At 52.4% G+C, this 25,441-nt stretch overlaps 3 protein-coding genes across 4 annotated transcripts; 2 read left to right on the top strand and 1 right to left on the bottom strand.

The window, feature by feature from the left end:
* Positions 1-253: 253 nt before the first annotated feature.
* Positions 254-7,767, bottom strand: PLAGL2 (PLAG1 like zinc finger 2). The gene is made up of 4 exons (XM_061441543.1): positions 7,658-7,767; positions 5,095-5,204; positions 3,342-3,737; positions 254-2,486 (listed from the first exon to the last, which is right to left on the bottom strand). The coding sequence occupies exons 3-4, from the start codon at positions 3,602-3,604 to the stop codon at positions 1,265-1,267; spliced, it is 1,485 nt and encodes a 494-aa protein (XP_061297527.1). The 5' UTR covers positions 3,605-3,737; positions 5,095-5,204; positions 7,658-7,767; the 3' UTR covers positions 254-1,264.
* Positions 7,747-11,156, top strand: POFUT1 (protein O-fucosyltransferase 1). The gene is made up of 7 exons (XM_061441544.1): positions 7,747-7,979; positions 8,073-8,194; positions 8,293-8,475; positions 8,960-9,072; positions 9,538-9,730; positions 9,960-10,202; positions 10,619-11,156. The coding sequence occupies exons 1-7, from the start codon at positions 7,853-7,855 to the stop codon at positions 10,805-10,807; spliced, it is 1,170 nt and encodes a 389-aa protein (XP_061297528.1). The 5' UTR covers positions 7,747-7,852; the 3' UTR covers positions 10,808-11,156.
* A 1,382-nt stretch (positions 11,157-12,538) lies between these two features.
* On the top strand, positions 12,539-24,862 carry KIF3B (kinesin family member 3B). 2 transcript variants are annotated; one of them, XM_061441928.1, is made up of 9 exons: positions 12,539-12,605; positions 16,796-18,234; positions 18,801-18,902; positions 19,412-19,534; positions 19,638-19,756; positions 19,983-20,096; positions 20,612-20,717; positions 20,916-21,094; positions 21,350-24,862. In XM_061441928.1, the coding sequence occupies exons 2-9, from the start codon at positions 16,852-16,854 to the stop codon at positions 21,441-21,443; spliced, it is 2,220 nt and encodes a 739-aa protein (XP_061297912.1). In that variant the 5' UTR covers positions 12,539-12,605; positions 16,796-16,851; the 3' UTR covers positions 21,444-24,862. The 2 variants fall into 2 exon arrangements, 1 of the variants encoding a protein (XP_061297912.1); XR_009741362.1 differs by lacking the exons at positions 12,539-12,605; positions 20,916-21,094; positions 21,350-24,862 and having other exon boundaries at positions 19,983-20,169.
* The last annotated feature ends 579 nt before the right edge of the window (positions 24,863-25,441 follow it).

Genomic DNA, 25,441 nt, shown 5'->3' with positions numbered 1-25,441 from the left:
AAGAGTACTAGTGCTGGGGAGGATGCTTCAAATACACTGACAGAGCGTATGTGAAGCTGGGACTGATTTTTCCTCCTGATTCCTGGCCGTTATCACCCTGGGACTGAGGTAAATCACACCTCGAGACTGCTTCATGGATAAGCCAAAAGGGTTCTGACCTCACTGAACTGCTGTGGTAAAAAGCCCACGTAGGAACTCCTCCTCTGCTAGTCCTCTTGCGGGCCCCTGCAGCCTGTTCTCGCTGACAGTACGCAATGCCCCCAGCCCCAACCCAGCTTTGGTTTCCAGAACAGATGCACCATCTGTCTGCCTGTGGGAGAGGTTTCAAGGGCTCTACCCACACCCCACGTGAACAAGCTCAGCTGCGAGCGCTGCTCCATCCCCTCGAGACGTGGACAGCCAGAGGGACACGCGGGAAGCGGCGGTGCAGGGGCTGCAGTGGTCCAGAAGCAGAGGGTTTCCCCATGGGGGAAGAACATGAGCAGTGAAGAGAAATCAGTGCAACCTGACTTCATCGTGTAAACAGTGTTCTAGTTCCACCAGGGATAATCCTGGTGTATTCTGGTGCCTCCTATTCTTGTAATGGCAGGAAGAGATCTGAGTTGTGTAAACAATGGCGCTGTGCTGAGTTTAACCTAAGGGCTCCTCGGAGGAGAATGAGGTGACGGCTCTGAAGTCACCGTGTAAACGGTCTCGTTGCTTAACACTGATGTGGAGTAAGCGGCGCTGGGTGGAGTAAGCTGTTAGGTGATGGGTGAGAGGTAGTGGGGAAGGTCGGCCTCTTCCCCATGGCTTCATACAGGGTGGGTATCCTGACGTCTCCTCCTCCATGTGGAGGTGCTGGCTCTTGGGCCAGAACTGCAGTGTGGGAACATGAAATGGAAGCTGGACTCTTCAGACGTTTAGCCCACGATGAAAGAGTCTCAACTCCTTCTCAGGTACAGTCCCTTCCCCAGGAGGAACACGGGCAGCTCCGGGGGCTAGGGGAAGGTCAGTGCTAAGCGCGGCTCCTGATTCACAGATTAACAATTACATCAAATGGATCCAGTCTCTGAGCTGAAATCTTCTCACTGTACAGGACTGGGACTCGCAGGGGGGTATCTCCTGTTCCAGTCTACAAGTGCTCCCTCTAGAGATCAGAAACCTCCCGTCGGAAACAGCTTTGCCAAGCTTTCACACCCCAAAGGGGAGTAAGAGTTGTGCGTTTTTAAGGCTCTCCACTGAAGGGTGACTGAAAGATCTGTTCTCCAGTGCTGTTTCCAGCTTATTGGAATGCCTGGTGGAAACGTGGCAGCGTGGTTGTGCTCAAGCTGGAGGTGAAGACAGGGGGCAGTGAATGAAGGGGCCCAAAGTTCAGCGAGGCCCCAGCTCCAGGAGATTCTTGAGGTTGGTGTTGCAAAGTGGTAAGCAGTGGCTGTGTCTCCCCCTGTGAGTAGCCCATGACCAATCCCCCTGAGGACACAGGTGGATTGCAAGGAGGAAGATTTAAGGGGAGGAAGCCGAGAAGATGAGAGAAGTCCATGTTAGCAGCACAGAGAGCCTCTGAAAGGTTCGCAGGGCTCTTGGAAAGCAAAGCCTCATCCAGAGGGGGTGGCTGAGGTGAAGAGGACTGAGGCTCACCAGATGAGAGAGACAGGCTGCCAGGGAAGTCTGACAAGAAGCTGTCCACCTCTACTTTGGGTAGTTTCTCAGGCAAATATGAGGTAGATCCAAGCTGATACTTTGGAGGAGGTTGCGGTGGGGAAGAGATGGGGGAAGACGACTCCAGAGGATAGCTCACTCCCATTGGAAGAGAGTTAGGAACCAAAGAATGGGGCATCCCTGAGCTCGGCACGGTTTGGAGGTGAGTGCTGTACATGCCCACGGGCAGCATGCCCGGGAAGCTCTTACCACCTATCATGTCTCTGGATGCCACGCACAGGACGGGACTCAGCTCCTCTTTCACTGCAACAGAGGAGCTACAGCTCAGGAGGCCCAACATGTCAACTGGCTCCGTCTTAATCTTCAGCAGTTCCTGGGAGTGGCTTTTCTTCATGTGCCTGGTGAGGTGATCCTTCCTGCCAAACCTCTGGGCACAGTACTGGCACAAGAAGTCCTTCCGCCCCGTGTGCACCACCAAGTGTCTCCGCACGTCCTTGCGGGTGTAGAAGCGCCTGTCACAGTGGTCGCACGGATGCTTCTTCTCCTTGGCTCCACCAGAAGCCCGCCTCGAATGCGCCTTGAGGTGCTCCAGCAGGACCTGGGTGCTCTCGAAGGTCTGGAGGCACACCTTGCAGCTGAGGTCCCCGCTGGCCGCCGCGTGCATGGCCAGGTGCCGCCTGAAGCCCAGCTTGGTGTTGTAGTTCTTGCCGCACTCGGGGCAGTGAAGAGCCTCCTTGTTGGGGTCGTGGGTCTGGAGGTGGTTCCGGAGGTGATCCTTCCGGTGAAACATCTTCTCGCAGTACATGCACTGATGAGGCTTCTGAGCAGAGTGCGTGGCCATATGCCTTTGGGGGGGAAAGCAGGAAAGTTCAGGCCAGTGTCTGACCCCCAAGAGAACACGCGCTGCTTCCTCAACACATTACCTTGTTCTCTACACAAATCCCAAACTGCTGGCACCCAGCACTGCACAGACATAGAACACTGCAAGGAAGTTACAGAGCCCCCCCCAGCACACATCACCTCCACACACAGACACTTCAGCCACCTGCTCAGGCCCTGTTCTCCCTGCTGAGGCTGTCAAAGGGGGAAGGACAAAGGAAAACTGGGGAGTTTATGACAAGAATGCTCATCTGCTGCTGAGGCAGCCTCATGTCACCAGGAGGTACCAGACTGGTAGTGCCTGTGTCCACAGCCACTGTGGGCTGGTTTCACTTTGGTATCTTGCCCTCTCTGACACTGTGGTTCATCTAGTTTCAAGTTCCTCATGATCACACAGTTGAATTATTCTATGCTGTATTTCAGTACAGAAATGAGAACCCTACTCTTCATGCTAGAATAACAGCTGCCCCAGAAATATTCCTGCCATTAAAGGCAGAGCTTATGAAAGTGCTGTTCTTGCTTTTCGTCTTGTTTTTAATCTGTGCACTTCACTTCTGAAAACTTCACTTTCTGCTTCAATTTCCTCCTTAGTAAAACAGAAAACAGCTTGAGCTCAGGATAAAGTATTATCTGAGGTTCTCAGGAAAGCACTTAAAGAAATGCCAAGTGCAGTAACGTCTGGGACTCGGCTGCTTCTCAAGGTAACCAGGGCATTCCCCCTCCTCCTCCTTCTCAGAAATTCAAGCAAAGCCCACGATGGGGGTATTTCCCCTGCTCTGGCAGAGCAGCACAGTTCAGAGAGGGACCCAGCAGTCACCTACCTATAGAGCTTGTACTTGGACGCAAAGGCTTTGCCACAGTGCAGCTGCGGGCAGTTGTACGGCCTCTGCTCGCTGTGAGGAAGCGTGTGAGCTCTCAGCTTGTCCACGGCTGTGAAGGAGGCCTCTGATATTTCACATTGGCACTTTCCCTGACTTTCCGGCTCTTCACCTCTTGGTCTGGGGACTAATTTCCAGCCTGTCTCTTCCTCCTCCTGCTTTGCATCTTGAATCCAGTTGGGAACACTGGGAAAAAATGCCGTCATGGCAGGTCTAGTAGAACATGGCCATGTCCAGCAGAACTCGAGCCTGCGGGTGCCTTGCTGTGATGTTGTCCCAGTGCAGTTGCCTGTTGGATCCCTCTGTGACCAAACTCCTTTAACAGCAAAACATCTCCACCTGAAATCACAGAAGGGCTGGTGATAAGACTCTGCCTCCTTCACATCTGCACACAAACAGGGGTGAGCCTCCAGCAAGCACCCTAAACGTGGAGATGTGTGTTCAGAGACACGGCAACTCCCATCCCCTGAAAGCCTTTGGCTCTTTTCTCCCTTAACCTGTTACCTGAATAAATGATGTTAAACCTCTTCTGAATTACATTTCTGCAGCTATTAAGAGCCAGTGTTACCTGTTACATGCATCTCCTCCTGAAATGTTGCAGATGGGTGTCTCTTTACAGCTCTAAATACCTCAACTTCCCCTCCTGTCTTTTGTGGATTGCTTCTCATTCCCTTTTTCATATTCACAAGTCTATTCTTACTCGTTCTTTATCTTTCCTTACATGGAATTTCCTTCTAGAGCTTCTCAGAGAAACCATGGTTCTCTTGTATGGGTTTTTTTCCACCCACTCTTCTACCACCCCAATGCACTGGTGAGACCATCTCTTAGCAAGCCAATCTGACCTACCACACGTGTGTGAGCGGGGCTGGGGAAGAAAACTTGCTGTTATCAGCAACTCTGCACCTCTTTCAGGAAGGCAACAGATGCTGCTTTTCTCCAGGGTGTGATTAGTCATTCTAGTCTCACTTGTCTGCTGTGGGGCAGAGGCTGTGTCTCTGCATTACAGTTTTCTACAGTAATGAGCCGTTGCTAATGGAAGCTCAAATTGTTTCCTCTTCAACAGCACCTACCCCCTGTATCCTCTGCTGATGAAGGTCTACGTTAATCTCTCAGTAGGTTCTTCTTGAGCTGTGTTTGCCTTGTTGGTAAAGTACTGCAGTTCTAAAGGGTCCTACCAACAGCTAACCCAGTAACCTCAGAGAAGAGCTCTGCCATTGAACCTAGCTGCCCGAGAAGCTCTTCTTAAAATAGCATCAAACCCTCGAGCTCTTTCTCACTCCATGATTGCTTCAGAGGGAGGAACTTCCTGCCTGCACGGCAGCACGAGTGCCAGTTGTGGGCAGGATGTGCAACTGCGAGGGAACAAACCGCCCCTGGTAGGAACCTGCACTGCTGAACGTTGTGAGGAGCTGAAACGACAATGACTGCGACTGCACCATCCCTCACAGGGCTGGGAGGGGTTCACTCAAGATGGAAACATGGGAAAAGGGGATGACTCTGAGAAAAAGCATCACTATGAGGTTTGGAAATACCCATTCAGGACAGAATTGGGTACAACCCCGTGTGATGGGATTGGACTCCTGCCCCTCGGGTGCAGGAGTGTCGTGGCTCAAAGCAGTCTTCTTCTGTAGGCGTCTACAACTGTGAATGTCACCTGTGTACAAGATGTGTGTTGGAAGAGATAACTGTTCTCTACCTCCTGCTTCAGAGCTGCACACACATTCCAGGAGCCTCTGCTGCCTTCACCAGGTAGTTGCTGCTTCTCCTCTGAAAGAGCCCAGCCATCTGTGCCAGCTTCGAAGCTACCTGGAAGAAAACAGAGTTTTGCTGTCTTGAGTAGTGAGATGCACAAGCCAACGCCTTCAGAGCACAAACCCAAACACAAATGAGTTCAGATATGGTAATCTCTAACATTTTTGTAAAGTTTTATCATCTTCCCTCTAAAATTGTAAGGGTGTAGCAACAAAAACCACTTTCTCTACCCATTTAAGATCCTTTCTAAGTCTAAATGCACGTCCTAGGACACCCTGACAGCTCCAGAATTAGAAAAACAAGGTGAAAGTCTTGCATCCTATCAGTGGCATAGAGTAGCTGTGGAAGGTTAACAATATTCACACTTGGCTGGAAATCTCTCTGCCTGAGCTGCATAGTCACATTTGTATGAAACTCGACTTGTTTTCTTAGTAACCTTTCCCCAAAGAACGTTTCCAATGTGCTCCTGTTCACTGGAACTCTGTAGCCACCAGAGAGGCACAATCACCCCCAAGTGTTCAAAGAACATCTTGTACCTCAGGAGGCTGCTACCAGCAAACAATTCAATCCACCTCAATTTATCTGCATTCCCAGTGGTTGCCCGCTTACATGAAATGTTTCATTACTACAGTCGTCAGGGCTGTGCAAACTGCAGCTACAACAGCTTGTATAAGCTGCTGGATTGTATGAAATTCCAGCCACTTATCATTGCACAGAAAGCAATGAGGTGACTGCGCTGGTACTTGGTACAGGAAAGCTCTCAGGTTCCAAAGCAAGTCCCTGGCACTGAGTCCTGCTTTGGCAGCTTGTCCCGCAGTGTGGGTCAATGATAGAGCACTTCTGCACAGCTCCTGCCCCTCAGAGTCACTCCGGTGACACAGAACAGCATTCCACAGCTGTGGGGAAAACCTGGTGACCCAGGCTGGAACCAGAGCAGGAGACTGCCAGGTTAAAAATAACCAGGGGGAAAACTACAAAGGAGCCTGGATGAGTTCCTGAAGAAAGCGGGAACAGCAGCAGCGGGAGCAGGGACACGGCCTGACAGGGATCCTATCCAGCCCCGGCATCACGGAGCTGTGGTTTCCCTTTCCTAAAGGGATCTCCTGTGCCTGACTTGGATGTGGCTGCCCCAGCTTCTACCTGCTGCATCCTGTGGTCCCTTTGCTAGGAGCTGCTCCAGTGCTGTCGCTTTTCTTCCTGCAGGGACAGTCTTGGCCCGGGGACTCCTGTGTCCCCTCAGCCCTCACTCCTGCTTCTGCTCCGCATGGGCCACACTGTTCTCCAGCTGCATGACCGTGGCTGAAGGAACCCACCCAGCTGAAAAGTTACTTCTTCTTCAGTTTTTCCTCCCCCAGGCAGGCCAGTGCCCCCTCAGGTTTGTTAGGCTTATTTTAAGTTGTTCAAGCAGAAGGTACCAGTTCCACGGCAGGGAGCAGAGTTTCAGACCCTGTCTCACCTCCACCCCAGCTTCTGCAGTGATCCCAGCTGTGGGCAGCACAGGCTCCCTCATTCCTTACTGACATTACACACTGGCCGGTGACCACAGCACCTTCAGCCGCTGCAGCAGCAGCCCTTGGAGCAGGTCTTTCAAAGCATCATTAACAAAACCAACCCCACTTTCCTGTAGGGAATTCTGACCGAGTCCAGACCTGACCCATGACATCAAGGCTCTGCTTCCACACCTCGGGGTCACCTGGTGGCTTTTCTGCATCTTCTGTCATTTTCCAATATGATTTCTTTCAATTATAAGGGAGGGAAGTGGACACCAGACCCAGACACACAGCACCAGCCTGGCCAATCCACACCTGATGGCAAACCCACTCTGCCACCACTCTGCACTTCTCGCAATGACCCTTTTATTACAGTTTCCCTACAGGCACAAACACTGACTCACCCGTTGTTACCATTCCCTGATTTTCCCTACTAACCCCATTATTGACCTGTTGAGCTGCTCGAGCCCCGGTATCAGTTTCCACCACTCGATCACTTATAGGGAAAACTGTGAAAAACCTGCGTTTACTTGCACGGCCCCGGTACCTTCCCCACCGGTGTAACCGGCCGCAGCGGCCCCGCGGGGTCACTTCGGCACCTGGCCGCGCTCCGCGCTCACCCCCCGCTTCCCTGACACGGCAGCAGCCCCGAACCCTTCCCGCAGCCCGGGCAGCGCCGCACACACCGGCACGGCTCGGGGCGGTTCATGGCCGCTACAAAACCCGCTTTTCCCACCCGCTGAGCCCCGAAAGGCGCCAGCACAGAGCGCGGCCGTGCCGTGTGCCCCGGGAGCGCAACCGGAGCTCCCTCCGCCCCGGTGCCCCCCCCCCTCCCGTTACCATGGCGCAGCCCTGAGGGGAGGGAGGGGAGAGGCGGGCCCGGCCTACGCCCCCCGCCGCCTCCTCCTCCTCCTCCTCCCCCTCCCCGCAGGCCGCCCTCTCCCTGCGGGGTCCCCGCCGCCGCGGGCCGGGGCCCCCGTGACGCCGCCCCCCGCACGCCCCCCCCCCCGCACTCACCCCGTTCCCCCGGGCCCCGCCAGGCGCGGCTCCGGCCCAGGCCCCGGCGGCCCCATTGTGCGGGGCATTGTGGGAGTGACGTCGCCCTCCCGCTTCCGCCTCGATGGCGGCCGCGGCGCGCTAGAGGGGCCGTTCCGGTGGGCCCCGGGGCATGCCGGGACGGGGCCGCCCCTCGCTGGCCTCCCCCGAGCAGCCATGGCGGCGCTGCCGGTCGCTCTCCTCCTCATCGTCCTCCTCCTCCCGGCGGTGATGGCGGCGGCGGGAGGCGGCGCGGCGCCCATATGGGACGAGGCCGGTTACCTGCTCTACTGTCCCTGCATGGGTGAGGCCCTCCCGCCGCGGCGGGCCCGGTGGATTTCCCCCCGGTGAGTCCCGGGGGAGTCCCCGCTCAGCGCCGCTCTCGCCCCTCTTGCAGGCCGGTTCGGGAACCAGGCCGAGCACTTCCTCGGCGCCCTCGCCTTCGCCCGCGCCCTCAACCGGACCCTGGCCGTGCCGCCGTGGATCGAGTACCGCCACCACCGGCCGCCCTACACCAACGTGAGCCCCGCGGGGAGGCGGCTGCGGTGGTATCGCGGGCGGGAGGGAAGAGGGTCCCCAGCGCCGTCCCGTGAGTGATGGGGGCCGTGTCTCTGCAGCTGCACGTTCCCTATGCGAAGCTGTTCCGGCTGGAGCCGCTGCGCCGGTACCACCGCGTCGTGGCCCTGGAGCAGTTCATGGCGGAGCTGGCCCCCGCGCACTGGCCGCCAGGCAGGCGGGTGGCCTATTGCTTCGAGGCGGCGGCGCAGCGGAGCGCGGACAAAGCCACCTGTCCCATGAAGGTGAGCACCTCCCGCGGGCCCGGCAGCCGCTGTGCTCCAGGGAAGGGCTGCCCCATCCGGGCTGCCTCATCCGGGGCGTTGTTGGCTCGGGAATTGAGGCGTTATTCCCCCAGACCTGTGTTGCATTCCTTGGCTGAGCCGTCCTGCTTTGCTTGGCTGCATAAGTAGGTTTTATCACCTCAGACTTGACTGTGGCTGTAAGAGCAGAACTGCTGCTTAGCCCTTCCTCTCTGCCTGTTTCCCATCTGTGGTCCAGCCCAGATGTTTTTAAAGCAACTTTAAAACACAAGCTCGGGAGCTGAGGTGGTCTCACTTTTTTGAGCAGCTTTTACATTAATTCTTGGTTAAGTTTCTTTAAGCTGTTCAAGTCCTTCCTGTGGAGCTGGTCCGTGACAAACTGCTGCGTTCCTCCCGTGACAGAACAGCTCCTCAGGTTGGTGCTCTTCCAGGCTCTGCTGAACAAACACTTGTCTTCCCCTTGCAGGACGGGAACCCGTTTGGCCCCTTCTGGGATCAGTTCCAAGTGGATTTCGATAAGTCTGAGCTCTTCAAGGGAATTTCCTTCAGTCCTGCATACAAGGACCACTGGATCCAAAGGTAGTGAGAGAGAGGGTGGAAGAGTGCTCACAGGCACCTCAGGAAAACAGTTATGCTCATCATGGCAAAAAGCCTTTGGCGGAGAGTCTAAAGTGATTAGTGATATGATTAAATATCTTCATGCCTTTTCCAGTACATATTCCCATGGCATGCTCTTCTATGGGCAGTGCTATCAGTAAGTTTAGGTGGAATAGCTCTGGGCTGGGGTGAAAACATAAGCTCAGCACTATGAGCTGTGTGAGAGTCTGCGTGTCAAAGATGAGGCCTGAGGTTAACTGTAGGACCTGTTTCCTTCAGTGGTATGTTCAGATGGCAAAACAGTTCAAATGGATCTACATTTGGAGCAGGAGGTGCTGCATCTTCCAGGGGTTCATAGTTCCTGTCCAACCATGACAGTAATTGTGCTAGGGATGCACGCAGGGTTGTGTCATGGTGCAGACCACCTGTTTGGGTTTTTTTCCTTAGGTTTCCCCCCTCTGAGCACCCTGTACTTGCCCTACCTGGAGCTCCAGCCCAGTTCCCAGTCTTGGAGGAGCACCGGCCGCTCCACAAGTACATGGTGTGGTCTGATGAGATGGTGAAGAAAGGAGACTCCTACATTCAGTCCCTGCTGCTCCGGCCCTACGTGGGAATTCACCTGAGGATCGGCTCGGACTGGGTACGGATCCCGTGCTGCTGTGACCACTGGGAACGCCCTGTGGGAAGAGCTGCCTGAGGAGGATGTGCTGTGGGAGCCCCAGCCTGAGCCCTGCTGTGTTAATGCTCTGTGCATTAGCAATGCCATTGGGGTTCCTCCTTCCAGTGGGCTGTAACGCTGCTGTTGGAGCTGGGGATGCAGCTTCCTCACATTTGCCATTCAAACGTGGTGTTTTCTCCTCTTCCCACAGAAAAACGCTTGCAATATGCTGAAGGATGGGACGGCCGGGCCCCACTTCATGGCTTCCCCACAGTGTGTGGGCTACGACCGGAGCACTGCAGCACCTCTCACCATGGACATGTGCCTGCCCGACCTCACGGAGATCAAGCGTGCCCTCAAGCTCTGGGTGAAGAAGACAGAAGCTAAATCTGTTTACATCGCCACTGATTCAGAGCCCTACACAAGAGAAATAGAGCAGTTCTTCCAGGGAAAGGTGAGTCTGAACTCCCACAGCCGGAGGGCTTTAATAAACCCACCCTTGGATCCTGGCCCATCACTGCTGTGGACAGCAGGCAGCGGGTTGTGTGATGTGTTATTCCCAGGCACATACTGACATCTCAGAGTGAATTTTGTTCATAGCAAGAAAAATTAGACTGTGGAACTTCCTTTCCTAGAGGTTGAAGAGCATTGTCCTGCATGTAGGAAATTTCTCCTTGTAAAAGACTTTGGTTAAATAAACCAAAGTGATTTTCAGAAATGTTTTGATATTTATCCATTCATAAATGAATTCTAGGTCAACTTAAGAGAGAATCCACTCTGTTGTTTCTTCCCATTACTAATATTATGCCAAGGTGTTTTGGTTGTAATCATAGCTGACTGGAGTCCTCTGTGTTCCTCCTTTCTCTGCAGGTGAAGGTTGTGAGCTTGCAGCCAGAGGTGCCTCAGGTTGATTTGTACATTCTTGGCCAGTCCGATCACTTCATCGGGAACTGCGTCTCCTCCTTTACAGCTTTTGTGAAAAGGGAGCGAGATGTGCATGGAAAACCCTCCTCGTTCTTTGGCATGGATCACCCACCGAGGTTACGGGATGAGTTCTGACTGCAACTGGAACGGGCTCCGTGGTTCTCATGCCGCTGAGCTCGGTGCCTTGTCTGGGTGCTGCTGGTGCTCTCCTTCATGCAGGGCACGGTGCGGGGCTGCTGCACCCTCTGCTCCTCCTCACAGTTGCTTCCAGACTGTTCTGTCTGGCTTCTCCTGGATTTCCAGTGTGAGGGCAGACAGAAAAGGGATTTTAAATCGCATAGTTTGTAGAAAACTATCAGTTCGATGTAGTTTTTATGATGTAGTTATAGAGCAATCTGTCCTTGCTCTTCAGGGCTCGCCAGCACTCGTGGTGAAGCAGCTGCTCGGGTTGCTGCTGCTCCAGTATTTTATTCCGTTAATTTTTCCTGGAGATGTTGTGAAGCTCCTCTCCAAACCAGACCAGTACTTCTTTTTAACTGCAGAGTATTGCCAGGCACATCCCAGTCCCTGGAAAGTGGGCACAGGACAAAGCTTACAACTGGAGATGAGCTCTGGGTTTTACCAAGGACTGTGGTGGCCTCACCAGCCCCGTGTCACTGCAGTGCCTCTGTTTCCATTCCCCTGTCATAGGGGACTTCACACCCATGCGTGGTGGTGCTGGGGGCACTGCAGAGAGAGAAGTGTGTTTTGACATGGCAGCTGCTCAGCCCACCTCTGTATTGAACTGGGGAGAAGGTGTTGGCAGAGACCTGGCTGGGAGAGCTTCCATAGCCAGCTGAGTGTTAGAGGTCCCATAGCTGTTGTCAGGTGGAGATCCATGGTCAGAGTGAAGCTGGTTTTGAGCTGGGACTTGTAGAGTAGCTGTAGCGGGGTTGGTGAAGGTTGTACCTTGGTCTGTAGTAATGGTTTGTGTTCTTGGTTTTGTACTTTGTGAAGTAGCCCCCCCTGACACAGAGCCCTGCCTGAGAGGGCTGTGGGCAGCGTTCACCGATGGTGAACCCCTCGGTTTGGCCTGGTTATGTGTCAGTGTTGGTAGCACCCATGCCCCCAATGTGGTGAGACTCAGCCAACACCTTTGGTGCTCCTGTAGCTTTATTTTCAGTCCAGAGGCTGAGCACAGACGTTGCTCTTCCTTTCTAAATGCTGCTGAGGTGAGTCTGTGGTGCCGGTGCTCTGTGCTCTCACAGGGCTGACACTGGGGGTGACCCTCGATGTCCTTTGGGTGCGGGGTTGTTTCCTCCTTGGGAATGGTTCCTGGGCTTTGGAGGGATCTGAAGGCTCCAGGGGCTGAACAAGAAGGTGTCGGAGGCAGCAGAGGCTCTTTTCACTTTGTCCTCTGTGGCGGCTCCCGGGAATGCTGGCATTCGGTGGGTTTGGGCACTGGGTGTTCAGTCCCTGCTGCTCCATGGGGCTTCTCTCAGCTCTGTCATCTTGGTTGGTGCCTTCAGGGCTGCTTTGCCTCCTCACAGAGCCGGGGCCGCCCTTCCACGTGCTGGGGGGGGGGGGGAGACCAGGGTTCCAAGGGAAAATATTTGGGGTTTTTTAGATTAAAAAAAGAAAAGGGTATTTTTTGTACCAATAAAGCCTTGATTTTGTATTCACTGCTGTGCCCCGCACTTCCTCCACCCGCCGGGCTGGTACCGGGGGGGGGGATTCCGGGGGTGAAGTCAGTCCCTTTGTCCCGGTCCCTTTGTCCCGGCTCCATCCGGGCCCGGAGGGAGGCGGCGCCCGGGGCCGGTCGCTAGGGAAGGGGCGGCGTGGGGGCGGCAGCGCGTGTTGCTAAGGAAGTGCGTCAGAGCCGGGGGCGGAGCCGCGCCGCCGCTTCCGGCGCGGCGGGAGGAGGCGGCCGAGCGGCTCCATGGTGACGGCGCAGGTGAGTCCGGCCCGGCCCGGCCCGTGTCGGGGAGCGGCGGGGCCCGCCCCGAGCAGCCGCCGTGTCCCGGTGTGCCGCGGCTGCGACAGCCCCGCCCGCCCGCTGCCGAGCGGCCGCCGCTGTGCGCTCGGCCTCGCGGGAGGCGGCGGGGCCTGCCCGTTGCCGGGCTGCCTGGGGCGAGGCCGCGGGCGGGTGGTCCCCGGTGTCTGCGCCCAGCATGGGCTTGGCCCGCGGTCCCCCACCCTGGGGCTGGGTGTCCGGGTGCCGCCGGGGCCCTGTCTTGCTTTGCCCGCTGTGGCGGCCGTGGGTGATGCTCGGGTGAACCGGTAACCGGGCACGGACTCGGGGATCCGGTACCGCCCCCGCCGCCCCCCGGGGCAGGGCGCACCCGTGGGTGCAGCACCGAGGTGACCGCGGGCACTGAGTGAAATCAGGGCGGCTGCAGCAGCAGCAGCAGCGGGGGGTCTGGGGTGTGCTGGGCAGGGAGGGGAGAGGGGAACAGCAGCGGAAGAGGCGGCTGCTGGGGAAGGAGTAAGACACAAGCGGTGAAGGCAGGACATCGTGAACCCCGAATATGTGCAAGGTTTAAACTGCAAGAAAGCAACAGAGCTGTTGAAGGGGTACCCGGGGATGTGCAGGGACGGGAGGGGAGGGTTTAGGTACCGCACTGTAGAAATCTGCCAGGGTTCTTCCAGTGGAACCAGGGAACAGGGGCCTCAGGAGGCAGGAGGGTGAGTGAGGGGTGGCTGGGGTGAGTGCAGTGTGCCTGGGGCATGGCCAGCTCAGCCAGACGTGACACAGTTACCCCTGCTTACCTCCGGGTGTGGCAGGGTTTGGTGTTCCAGGCACGACCTTGTGACTTGTGCTTTCATTTCTGTCCATCCTCTCTTGGTCATCTGGAGCACGTCTTCAGATGCATTCATCTCAGGCTTGACCTTGACTCATAGGGACCTGGCTCAGGTTGCTTTAGGCTGGAGTAATGTCCTGAGCAAAGTCCTCTCCCCATAGCAGAGGAGCAGATGGCCCAGTGGCCATCCCAGCTCCACTGCCCGTTCCTGTCCGGCTGTGCCAGGCAGCTCCAACCTTGGAGTTTCTGGGGAATACGAACATCACCGACTAATTGGGTTCATTTTCCAGTTACCCAGTTGTGTGAGTCTTAGAAGAAACAGCATTTGTTGTGCTTCCAGGAGACTTCACAGCAGTAGCTACGATAATTGGAGGTGGTTCCTCATGGCTTGTTCTGAAACCAGCCCAAATCAGGAAGATAAGTTCTTTGTGACTATAAAAAGGTACTTACACGTGCAATGGGGAAAGGAGTTAGAGGATTAGCAAGCTCACGTTGATGAGATGTAATACCCAGAAGAACAGCAAATTCACAGTGCAAGTTTTGTTCCATGTACTCCTGTCCAGAACCAGTCTGGCTGAGGACTAATGGTTCTGATCATTTAGGGTTGGTCACAGTTGATTATAAAAGTGGTGCTGTTCATCAAAACTGTATTTTGGGTATTAATAACATAAAATAAATGAAGGCTCCGCTCTGCAGAATTGATGCCTAATTGAGTATTTGCCAATGCACATAAATGAAGCAGGGTTGTTACGGGAGCTTGTCCTATAAAATTGTCTCTTGTGCACGGGAGCTGCAGGAATATCTCCAGTAGATACAGAAGGAGAAATGTGTGTTTGTGTGTTCAGCCACTTGTGCTGAGTAGAGGGGGAGCTGCTCTTTGTGATTCTGTAAGACTTGTTCCCATTCCACGTGTCCTTTTTGTGCTGGTGTTCTGGAATATGTGTTCCTTGTGGAGCAGACAGCACAGTCACTCTTATTTGGGGCTGGAAATTGGGGAGCAAATGTTTGTATTCCATAGCAATCCAAAATTCCAGTAGTGGTTTGAATTCACTGGGCAGGTTGTGAAGTGCTGCTTCTAGATGATTGTCTCATTTGGTCAGTTCAGTGCGTGTGCCTCGTCTTCCTCCTGATAGCTACTATGCTGTTCCTGGGAATAATGAGGAGCCAGGCGCTTCCCCTCACAAACCATGGAAATTCCAAAGGCCCCAGTGAGGTTTCTGGACAATTCTGAAGCGTGTTTATGTGTTATTCTCACATTGGGTTTTGTAGTACAGGCTGGCAGTTGGATCTTGGGCCAGAAATGTTACGTTTCCTTTCCCAGTGCTCCAGCTCTGCTCCTGGAGTCCTCTGCCCCCTTTCTGGAGAAGCTCCTGAGATGTGCAGTTACTGAGTAAAGAACAAGTAGACAAAATCCACAGGTAGTAGAACAGTGAGAACGTCCTGAGGAGGCTGGAGCTGATGCCTGCCCTGGGGTTCAGGGTATGTTGGTCTCACATTAGTTCCACTTGGGAGAAGCATGTTGGAGATCTCCCTGAAAGATAATTTGGAAAGGAATTAGAAATCCCGTGGCATTCCACAAGCTGTGCCGCTCGGATCTTCCTTGCAGTCGCTTTAGCAGGAGCAGTCTTTGTGTTCTCTTGTAAATGGCAGCTGCTTGTGCTAATGGCTGGGGGAGGCAACAGCGTGTACCCAGAGTCAGGAAGGACTCGGATCTGTGAGCTGGGTTTATGCAACCTGAATTTAGATGGATGCTGAATTCTGTAAACCTGATCTAGTGGGAACGCTGGAGCAGGAGCCTGGGGTGTTTCAGTAGGTGCTTGGACAGAGCTGGCTTTGGTGGGAAACCCTGGTAAAAGTCTATTGCCAGAGGCAAAAATAACAGCAGAGATCTGTGAGAGGAGTTGTGCTTGAAATAGCTAAAGCAGCCTTGGTTGTCTTGACTTCCCCTGTAACAACAGGAGCACAAGGAGGACTGAGATGGACACTCATGCTCCATTGCAGGATCCTTTCACAGAGGGCAGCCCCATCCCAGAAAGAGGAATGTGAGCTCCAAGGCCTGAGGCTTTATGGAATTCTTATAAGAAGTGGTATGAAAGGAGCTTAAACTCACCTTCAGAAGGGCAAATCCTGGCAGGTGTCTGCCTCAAGATCCTCTGGTTACTTGAGCATTAGATGAAGCATAATGTAGGTGACTCCACCTTCATAGCTTTTCCTCCTGCTCCCTGCTGAACACAGGCAGGAATGCTGCTCCCTGCTGAACGCAGGCGGGAATGCTGCTGCCTGGAGTAAGCGTGCAGGCGCTGCTGGAGAAAAAAATACAAATGAAAGGTCAGCATTGACTGGCAAGTTTGGAATTGGAACAGACAGATGAGGAGTTGTGGGGCTGCGGGTGCGCTGACAGCAGGCAGCCAGCGTTGGGGCACAGGGCCACAGTGATATCAGTGTCTCTGTTACAACTCTTTTCATTCGATTCTGCACAGAAAGAAAAGGTGACGTCAGTTTTCCCAAGTGTGGAAATGCAGAATATCCAGGGAATGTGATGCCTGGAAGTGGGCAAACCATTTAATGATTTTATCTTGGATCCTCACAGTTGCTGCATTAAAGATGTGCTATTCTGTAAGCAGCTTCTAGAAAGCGACTTTAAAGTGTAATGCACAAGAGGAAAAAGCATTTGAATGGCATCCCAGAAGCCACTATCAGTTAAGAAAACCCAGGATGAATTTAAACCTCCTGGGTCAGGATGGTCCTGGTGACACATCACACGTGAGGGGATTGTAGTATAAATGTCTCAAAATATGGGAAGGTTTTGTCAGTACCTGGGAGGTGCAAGAAGAGGCAACTCCTCTGGAGTTTTGGTAGGTAGGTGAAGCACTGAAAGCACCTGACTGATCCCCTTCCAAGAGCCTGAGCAGTATGGACAGAGCAAGCCTGTACTAGGTATTCAAACCAGCAGATTTAAACCCAAAAGCCTGACAGCAAAGCAAATGAACAGCAAAGTATTATAGTATTTTTACAAGTAATAAATACGTTATTTTGAGAAATCATTTAAAAAGCATTATGACTTTTTAAGGGGAAAGGAAAGGATCTCTACCAACTGTGAAGGTGTGATTTGATGATTTTTTGGAGCAGAGCTTGTAGGAATGATGCCATTCACTGGACAGGCTGTGGTAGAACAATTCTGTCTCAGTTCAGGGCTCTTTACAGTTTCCATGTTGTACATTGATTTTATTGTTCAAAAACCCTCACAACCTAATGAATGCAAAATGCTGCTCGAATAGATGAGTTGAATCTTTTCCTTTGTGGAAAATCAGAACTGCCCTCATGTATTCCTGCTTTGTTCCAGGTTTCTGGCCTGGGATCTTCCGCCAGTCAGGCCCCATCAGGCACAGCCCTGCTGCCATGTCGAAGCTGAAGAGCTCCGAGTCCGTGAGGGTGGTGGTGCGATGTCGGCCGATGAACAGCAAGGAGAAGACAGCCTCATATGAAAGAGTTGTTAACGTGGATGTCAAGCTAGGGCAGGTCTCGGTGAAGAATCCACGGGGAACAGCTCATGAACTGCCTAAAACCTTCACCTTCGATGCTGTGTATGACTGGAACTCCAAACAGGTCGAGCTCTACGATGAGACCTTCAGACCTCTGGTGGACTCTGTCCTGCAAGGGTTTAATGGGACAATCTTTGCCTATGGGCAGACTGGCACAGGGAAAACGTACACGATGGAAGGGGTGCGGGGTGATCCTGAAAAAAGAGGGGTCATCCCCAACTCCTTCGATCACATCTTCACCCACATCTCTAGATCCCAAAATCAGCAATACCTAGTGAGGGCGTCTTACCTGGAGATCTACCAGGAAGAAATCAGAGACTTGTTGTCAAAGGATCAGTCCAAGCGGCTGGAGTTAAAGGAGAGGCCAGACACGGGTGTGTACGTCAAGGACCTGTCCTCCTTCGTCACGAAAAGCGTCAAAGAGATCGAGCACGTGATGAACGTGGGGAACCAGAACCGCTCGGTGGGAGCCACCAACATGAACGAGCACAGCTCCCGCTCCCACGCCATTTTCGTCATCACCATCGAGTGCAGCGAGCTGGGACTTGATGGGGAGAACCACATCCGGGTGGGGAAGCTCAACCTGGTCGACCTCGCGGGCAGCGAGCGGCAGGCGAAGACCGGAGCCCAGGGGGAAAGGTTGAAGGAAGCCACCAAGATCAATCTCTCTCTCTCAGCTTTGGGCAATGTTATCTCTGCCCTAGTAGATGGCAAAAGCACTCACATTCCGTACCGGGACTCGAAGCTGACGAGATTGCTTCAAGACTCCTTAGGTGGCAATGCCAAAACGGTGATGGTGGCCAATATAGGCCCTGCCTCTTACAATGTAGAGGAGACTCTGACGACGCTGAGGTATGCCAATCGTGCCAAGAACATCAAGAACAAGCCACGAGTGAATGAGGATCCCAAGGATGCTCTGCTGCGGGAGTTCCAGGAAGAGATCGCTCGACTCAAGGCACAGTTGGAAAAACGGTCTATTGGCAAAAGAAAGAGGAGGGAGAGGAGGAGAGAAGGTGGGGAAGAGGAGGAAGACACCGAAGAGGGTGAAGATGAAGGCGATGACAAAGATGACTATTGGAGGGAGCAACAGGAAAAGCTGGAGATTGAGAAGAAAGCCATAGTTGAGGATCACAGCTTGGTGGCAGAGGAAAAGATGAGGCTGCTGAAAGAGAAGGAGAAGAAAATGGAGGACCTGAGGCGAGAGAAGGAAGCCACAGAAATGCTGAGTGCTAAAATCAAGGTAGAGCTCTCCCTTGTCACGCTTACTGAAAGCCATTTGTTTAGGCTGTGGGGAGAATGGAGGGTTTCCCAATTTGGAAAGATATTTCCCAAGTTTCCAGGGTAGAGATTTGTGTCTGGATTGGAAGGTTTTAAAACAAACTATTTCTAGCCTGAAATTGAAAGTTCCACCATTAATTACACATTTCCATATTCATGAGCCGTTTCATTGTTCTTCTGTGCTGATCTTGTAGGATCTTAAGCAGTCAGCAGAGTGGAATGAGATGATGTGCCTTTTCACGAGCTGTAGCATACAAAATGCTTCAGTGTCACAGATCAGTAACAAGATCTTCACAGGAGAGCACAGGGTTTGGTTCTCCAGCCTTTGCTTTGCCACACGTTGCAGCAGTGCTCCATTCTAAGCAGTTACAGATTCCTTAATCCCACAGCTTGATGGGAATTTTAAGCAATAGTGATTGTTGTAGCAGCTGCCTTGAAAGAGAACGTTGAGGGAGGGAGCTGCCCCGAGGAGTGGGTTCCATTCTGTGGTCATGGAGAGCAGCCTCTGACCTTGGTTCTCCCTTTCAGGCCATGGAAAGCAAGCTTCTGGTGGGAGGGAAAAACATTGTGGATCACACAAACGAACAGCAGAAAATCCTGGAACAGAAACGACAGGAAATTGCAGAGCAGGTACGAGGAAGAACAGTGGTTGTTTCGTATCAAAAGCCTCAGGCAGAACTTCTCTAAAACATGTTGTCAGGAGAAATGGTAAGAACATTTTCCCAGGGTGAACCCTAAAATTGATTCAATGGCAATAGTTTATTGCAGAGAAGGGGGAAGGGCTCGTGCCCTGTTTGTCAGTGTATGAAAAGAAGGTTTGTAATAGTTTCCTTCAAGTGCAATGACCAGTACAAATGGCTAAAAATAAGAAAAGAATCTAAACATGATGTTTGATTTTTTTGATTGAAGCTTGAGCACTTATTCATCTGATTTTAGCAGCGAAATAAGGACAAAGGAGAGTTAATGCTTCTGGTATTTCTAAGGCAAGAGATAGGAAGAACCAGAAGCTAAAGCAAGAGCCCTGGAGCCCAGGGAAGTAAAACCTGGTTTATTGCTGTGGTTTAGTGCTGGTTTCATGTGTGTCCCCCAGAGGTGACAGTGTGATTGTGGTGTTTAATGTCGTGTGTCACGTTCTTCAGAAACGTCGGGAGCGAGAAATCCAGCAGCAGATGGAAAGTCGGGATGAGGAAACACTGGAACTGAAGGAGACCTATAGTTCTCTTCAGCAAGAGGTGGACATAAAGACCAAAAAGCTCAAAAAGGTAAAAGAAAATGATTCCCTGGGTCAGGAATAAAGTCAGCTTGTGTGTGAAGGTGAAAGGAATGTTGACAAGTGATGACTTTGGCTGTTGTTATCCATTGCAGTTGTTTTCCAAGCTGCAAGCTGTGAAGGCAGAGATCCATGATCTCCAAGAAGAGCACATCAAGGAGCGCCAGGAACTGGAACAGACCCAGAATGAACTTACCAGGGAACTGAAGCTTAAGTAAGTCCCATCATTGCCTGCTGTTACCTGTAACAGAGGTGGTTTCTTTGGGTGGGGAGTGGAGGGACTGCATTGCACATGTTTGTGGAACAAGATTTAAATGAGAGAAACCCAAACCATTCCTCCTTTTCCAGGGCTGTATTAAATCAGGGGGAGAGGAGCAGTGGAGAAACTCATCTGCTAATCATGTTTCTTGCGCTCTGCTTGTTTTTATGGCTGTGTGTAGGCACCTCATTATTGAAAATTTTATTCCCTTGGAAGAAAAGAACAAGATCATGAACAGATCATTCTTTGATGAAGAGGAAGACCAGTGGAAACTGCATCCCATAACCCGGCTGGAGTGAGTGCACTTCTGGTCTTGTCTTGGGATGGAATTCTAGGCCATAGAAAACCCTCTATACATGAAGAACAAGGTACCCCAGTGGGGAGGGATCAAATCAGGATTTAAACTGGCCCTCTATAAAGTTCCTAGCAGTGAATTCCCATCACATTTCTTTCCTGGTTTAGGCAGGAAAGCTCTCAAAAATAATCATAATTATTATGATGAGAGCTGTGGCTACATCCTGCCTCTCTACACAGCAAGTTCTCTACAGCAAATATAGAAAGCTGGGTGCAGCTGAGTGCACCTGCAGCCTGTGTAGTAAAAATACATAGAAATCCTCCCCTGGGAGCAGATTACACAGGATGAGACCTGACCTTGTTCTCTCTGTAGAGCTGTGCCTGCAAGTGCAGCCCAGGTCGTTTCTGCTCTCAAAACTTACTTCTGTGTGGAGTTTGCAGATGTTTTAGCTCATAATCTCCAAGAGGAGCCTTTGGCTTTGGTGTGTAATAGACCGAATGTCTGGTTTTCTCTAGTAACCAGCAGATGATGAAAAGACCAGTATCTGCTGTCGGATACAAAAGGCCACTGAGCCAATACGCCAGAACGTCCATGATGATTCGTCCCGAGGCGCGGTACAGGGTAAGTCCAGATGTGGTTACAACCTTCATGTGTTCACCCTCCTCATGAGGGGAATGGGAATGTCAGAATGGGAATGTTAGTTTTTATACGGGATGTACATTTGTACGGTGTTGAAGTACTTCAGGATAAGCTTCTGGAGGGAAAAGAAACAGTTTGTCTGAAAACATGCAGACTTTGACTGTGCTTTCACTGTCTCAGGCAGAGAACATCGTGTTGCTGGAACTGGACATGCCCAACCGAACAACGAGAGACTATGAGGGGCCAGCCATCGCTCCCAAAGTTCAGGCAGCTCTAGAAGCAGCTCTGCAGGATGAGGATGAGATACAGGTGGATGCTTCAAGCTTTGAGAGCACTTCCAATAAAAAATCAAAACCCAGGTGAGTTGGACTCTCACAAGCAGGCTGACGGGAGCAGAGCACAGGTACGGTTGCTGTTTGTCAGCACTGCTCATCAGTGAAGTGAAGGCTCAGGTGCAGAGCAGAGAAAGGGATGCAGGACAGAAGAGAAAGCTGAGGCTGATTAGAGAATAAATGCAGTAAAAAAGAAAATCAGCTTTTGGACGAGTTTTTTTGACAAGTGACAGGTGACATTGTTGGGGCTTTTTTCTTATTTTTTCATTTTGATTTCTTCAGGCCTAAAACTGGAAGGAGATCGGGGGGACCCTCGTCAGCAGGGCCCCACAGTTCTCAGCTGTACCCACAGTCCCGGGGGCTGGTTCCCAAGTAAAACCAGCAGTTCCTCTCCAGGGCACGAACTGCTTTTGCCTTCTGAGAGCAGAGACAAGTACAGACTGCAGAGAACTCCCAGGCAGCCTCCAGCCCCCTCCCCTGGAGATGTCCTCTGCTGCTAAACTGACTTGTGCCATTCCAGGGGCACTGAGCCTTGCAGGAAGATCTGTGCTTGCAATTCGGCTTTTGGCCTCTGTGGGAAACAGACTTTAGTTAGGAAATCAGAACTGCATGAGGTACGTTAAAGTGTATTAGAAGCAATGGGAAGCATGTGGATCACCTCACAGCATCACCATCTCTCCTCCTGCACTCGCTCTCTTGCTGCACTGGGCTTTTTTGCTGTTGGGCAATAAGAAGAGTTGAAAGTCATCTCAACAGAAGCACCAGAGCTCCATAGTGAGAACCAAAGGAGTCTAAAAAGCAGAGGATCTGTTCAAATTTGACGAGGTGCTTAGTTTTTCCATCTTCCTGCTTGAAAGACTGGCATCATCATTTGGGGTTAAGCAGCAGGTCTGGCCAGGGGGGTTGGCAGCGCTCAGCCTGTGCTCACCACCAGATGGCTGTGCCTCCCTTAGAGCTGTAGGACAAAAAAGGGGTCTTAAAAGCAACTTTGTGCTCTCTAGAAGGGAAGCAGTAGAAACTGAAGTCCCTTCCTTGTTTACAGACATAAGTAAGAGCTCCTCTAAACTGACCTCCTGCAGACCTCACCCCTACCAACAGGAACCACCTTGTCAGAGAACACATCTGCACACCAGTGCCAGCTTCGCAGCTCTTCCTCTCTCTTGCCTCCATCCATACCCCTGGCATTTGAAACCTGTGTCCATATGAAGTCTCTAAGCTGCGGGGTGACAAACAGCCATTTTCTCACGTCTCCCACATGAAATATCTCTTCATGGGAAATGTAGCACTGGCTCAGAGCTGGCTTCCAGCAGGCTCATGGAGCTGACTCTGCTCTTCCCAGCGAGCTGGGCAGAGCACCGAGATGTGGAGCTGCCTTTGAGCGCACTCTCCTTGTAAGTACAGTCCCTTCTCTTGGTGCCCAAGGAGGTTCAGCGTTCAGTACCTCTTGTGCCTCACCTACTCCATGTTAGCAGCTTTGCCTTTGCACCTCCCAGCCCATGCAGAGCCCACTGGGAGCAAAAGCACAAGTCTGGGTATTGGAATCTGGTACCAATTCCAGGGGTTTTACTTTGGAAACAAGGGAGGGAGAACTCCTGCTGTTGACGGTCTCTTTGCAAAGCTGCCCTATGACTAAAGCAGGCTCCTGTGGTGCTGCAGGCTCGTGGCAGAGTCGAGGGAGGTGCAGCTGCCACACTAAGGAGAGTTAAGGTGTCCCTGTCTAGTGTCTCACAGCTCATGTGTAAGTTTTAGTTCACTGTATAGTGCGACTTGGGATGTTGCTTTTTCTGGTTGCTGTTGGCTGTCATTCTACGAACGCATTTACCCATTTCCTCTCCCTGACTGATGACTTCCTCCAGACTGACACGTGCGAGTGTACGAGGACTTGCCTGGTTTTAGACATGCTCTGAGGTGTGGGCTCTGCCTCGTGTGCTGGGTGTCTGCTGAGCCGCTTCACCCGGGCTGCAGAGCCCCCGGGGCAGAAGGACCAAACGCTCAGCACAGCTCACCTCGCATCCTGCGGGCATGGTGCCTCGGTGAGCTGCCCCCCTGTAACACTGCTTGGATTTGTGGAGTGCTTTTCTGGACCTCAGGATTAATATGTATATTAGTTTTGGTGGAAGAAAGAGGAGTTTGCTTGTAATTGTGAGAGCAGGCATCTGACAAATGGCTTTCAATATGGAAACCTGACAGAATCTTCCTTTTTATAAAGCACTGTTTATGTACAGGGCCTTTTATCTGGCTCTTGCTGCATAATGTAATGTCACCTTCTTTTCCCTCTCCTCCCTCTTTCTCTCCAGCACATCCTCATCTGTGCTTGGACATTTTAAAAGATGATTGTATGATGTAAGTGCTCAGAGGATGAAACAAAGGGGTCCAAAACCTGAAATAGCAACAAAATACATAACCATGTGCATGTACATACCTGTGTACATGTATGTTTTATGTGACTCATGGATACCCAGGCACATCTGTGCCTGCACATGCGCACACACTTCCTCAGTTGCTGCTTTTCCATGGGGAATTCTGTATTCAACTCACATGCTGGAAACTCCGCTCGTGGCAGGGCCGGGTCAGTGGAAATGGCAGTGCAAACCCCACTGGTCTGTTGTAGTGTTTAGCTGGTTGGTACGTCAGACAGGCTCTGCTTTTAATTCTGTAGAAATTCATTAGCAAGGATGGGAAAAGAATAAACCTGGATATTTAGTCACTGTATTTAACTTGAGGCTGGGGCTGGAGGTTTGGTTAGTGTGTTCATGGGCAGATCCTCACACGAGCTTTTACTCTCATTCTGATGGACTTGCCCTCACCCTTCTCTGTGTGGGTGCCCCTCAGTGGCACTGACACCGCAATAGAGACATTGTCTTAAGCTGCAGGGAACATGCTGAGCTCTGGGTTGAAGTTTGTAAGAAGCATTCCTGAGCGTTTGCCCCTCTCCGGGTGTTATCTGAACCATCTGGGCTTCCTGCAGCTTAACGGCCAAAGGCAGGAAATCAGCTGCCTTGTGGAAGAGGCCCTCGGCCACTCTGCGCCCTTCATTTCTTCATAGGAATGTTTCACATCCTCCTCTTTGCTCTGATCTGTAGGATGGGATCTTTTTTAAACCGCACCACGGAGGAGTCCGCCCATGACTCTGGGCGCAGGCACCACGTCACGGTGAGGCATAGGAATTAAAGCACTTTCTTAAAGTCCTTTATGTAGCTCTAAAGCCTTTTTAAAGCATTTGCATGCTGCTCGAACTCCCTAAATCACACACGTCCGTCCAGCAGCTCAGGCTGGCAGATCAGAGCTGTGCTCAGTGGGGTTTTAGGTGTCAGTCTGCCTTTGCTGAGCACTGAGTGCTGCAGGGTTTCAGTGAGACACCTGCAAACCTGGATCCGTCCTCTCCTCCCTCTGTGTAAGGCTTTCAATGGCTCAGAGCGACTCCTGGGGCTGTTTCTGCTGTGTTCAAGCACAGATTGGAACAGTTAACCTGCAAACCGTGTGACTGATGTGGAAATAGAACTGCAGCGAGAACACGGGTCTTGCCTGTGCTGTGCCTGTGGTCCAAGCGCCGTCTCCAGCCCTTCTCACCCTGAAGCAGGAGCCGCAGGCAGTGTCCATGTGAGAACTCCCAGCTCCCTGGAGATCCGCCCATCTCCACCTCCTTTAGGTGATCTGTAGACAACCTGTCAATAGTTCTGTCCATAGTTTTACAGCTTGTATTTATTTGTATCATCTCTTTTGTCTAGGAATGTAAAGTGAGCCTAAGATACAACGTGTAATAAAAGTCAATGAGATTTATTGCATCTATCAAAACGCGGCAGTTGTTCATTCTGAGTTTGTGAGCAATGGCAGAGCTCAGTGACTCACAGTCACCTCGGGGTCTGACTTCATGGCTTGCAAAGCCTGTGGTATTTTTCTTCCAAAAAGTAAGTATTTGGGCCATCTACATGATTATTATTAATGGCGCTGAAGGAACTCCCAGCAACCGGCGTCCTCCACCCAGGCAAGGCCGGCTCCGTGTGGAGAAGCAGCTGCAGGGCACAACCGGGGTCCTGAAAGGCGACCGGGGACCGACCCCATCTTCCTCCCCGCGGCGGCGGGAGCCCGGCTGCGTGACAACCCCCGCTTTAACGGAGCCCGCTCCGCGGGGCCCGGGCGGTGCCGCTCCTCCGGCCCCTGCCCGGGAAATGGGGCCCCGCGGCTGTGAGGGGAGGCCGCGGCCGGTCCCAGCATGCCGCGCGGCGTGCGCGGAGCCCGCCGGGAGCTGTAGTCCACAGAGAGAACGAGGCTTTGGTGCTGGCGGAGCCGCGGACTACAACTCCCAGCAACCCTTGCGGTTTGTTTTCCTTCAAACGAGGCCCAGGCCCCTCCGCGCGCTTCGCGCTCCCGGCC

This window comes from Pezoporus flaviventris, unplaced genomic scaffold, assembly GCF_033815535.1.
Source record: "Pezoporus flaviventris isolate CSIRO_AGI_PZ_B2104156 unplaced genomic scaffold, CSIRO_AGI_Pfla_v1 ptg000213l, whole genome shotgun sequence".
NCBI lineage: Eukaryota > Metazoa > Chordata > Aves > Psittaciformes > Psittacidae > Pezoporus > Pezoporus flaviventris.
The sequence above is the reverse complement of the archived record's forward strand: the minus strand, read 5'-3'. Positions and strand labels throughout refer to the sequence as shown.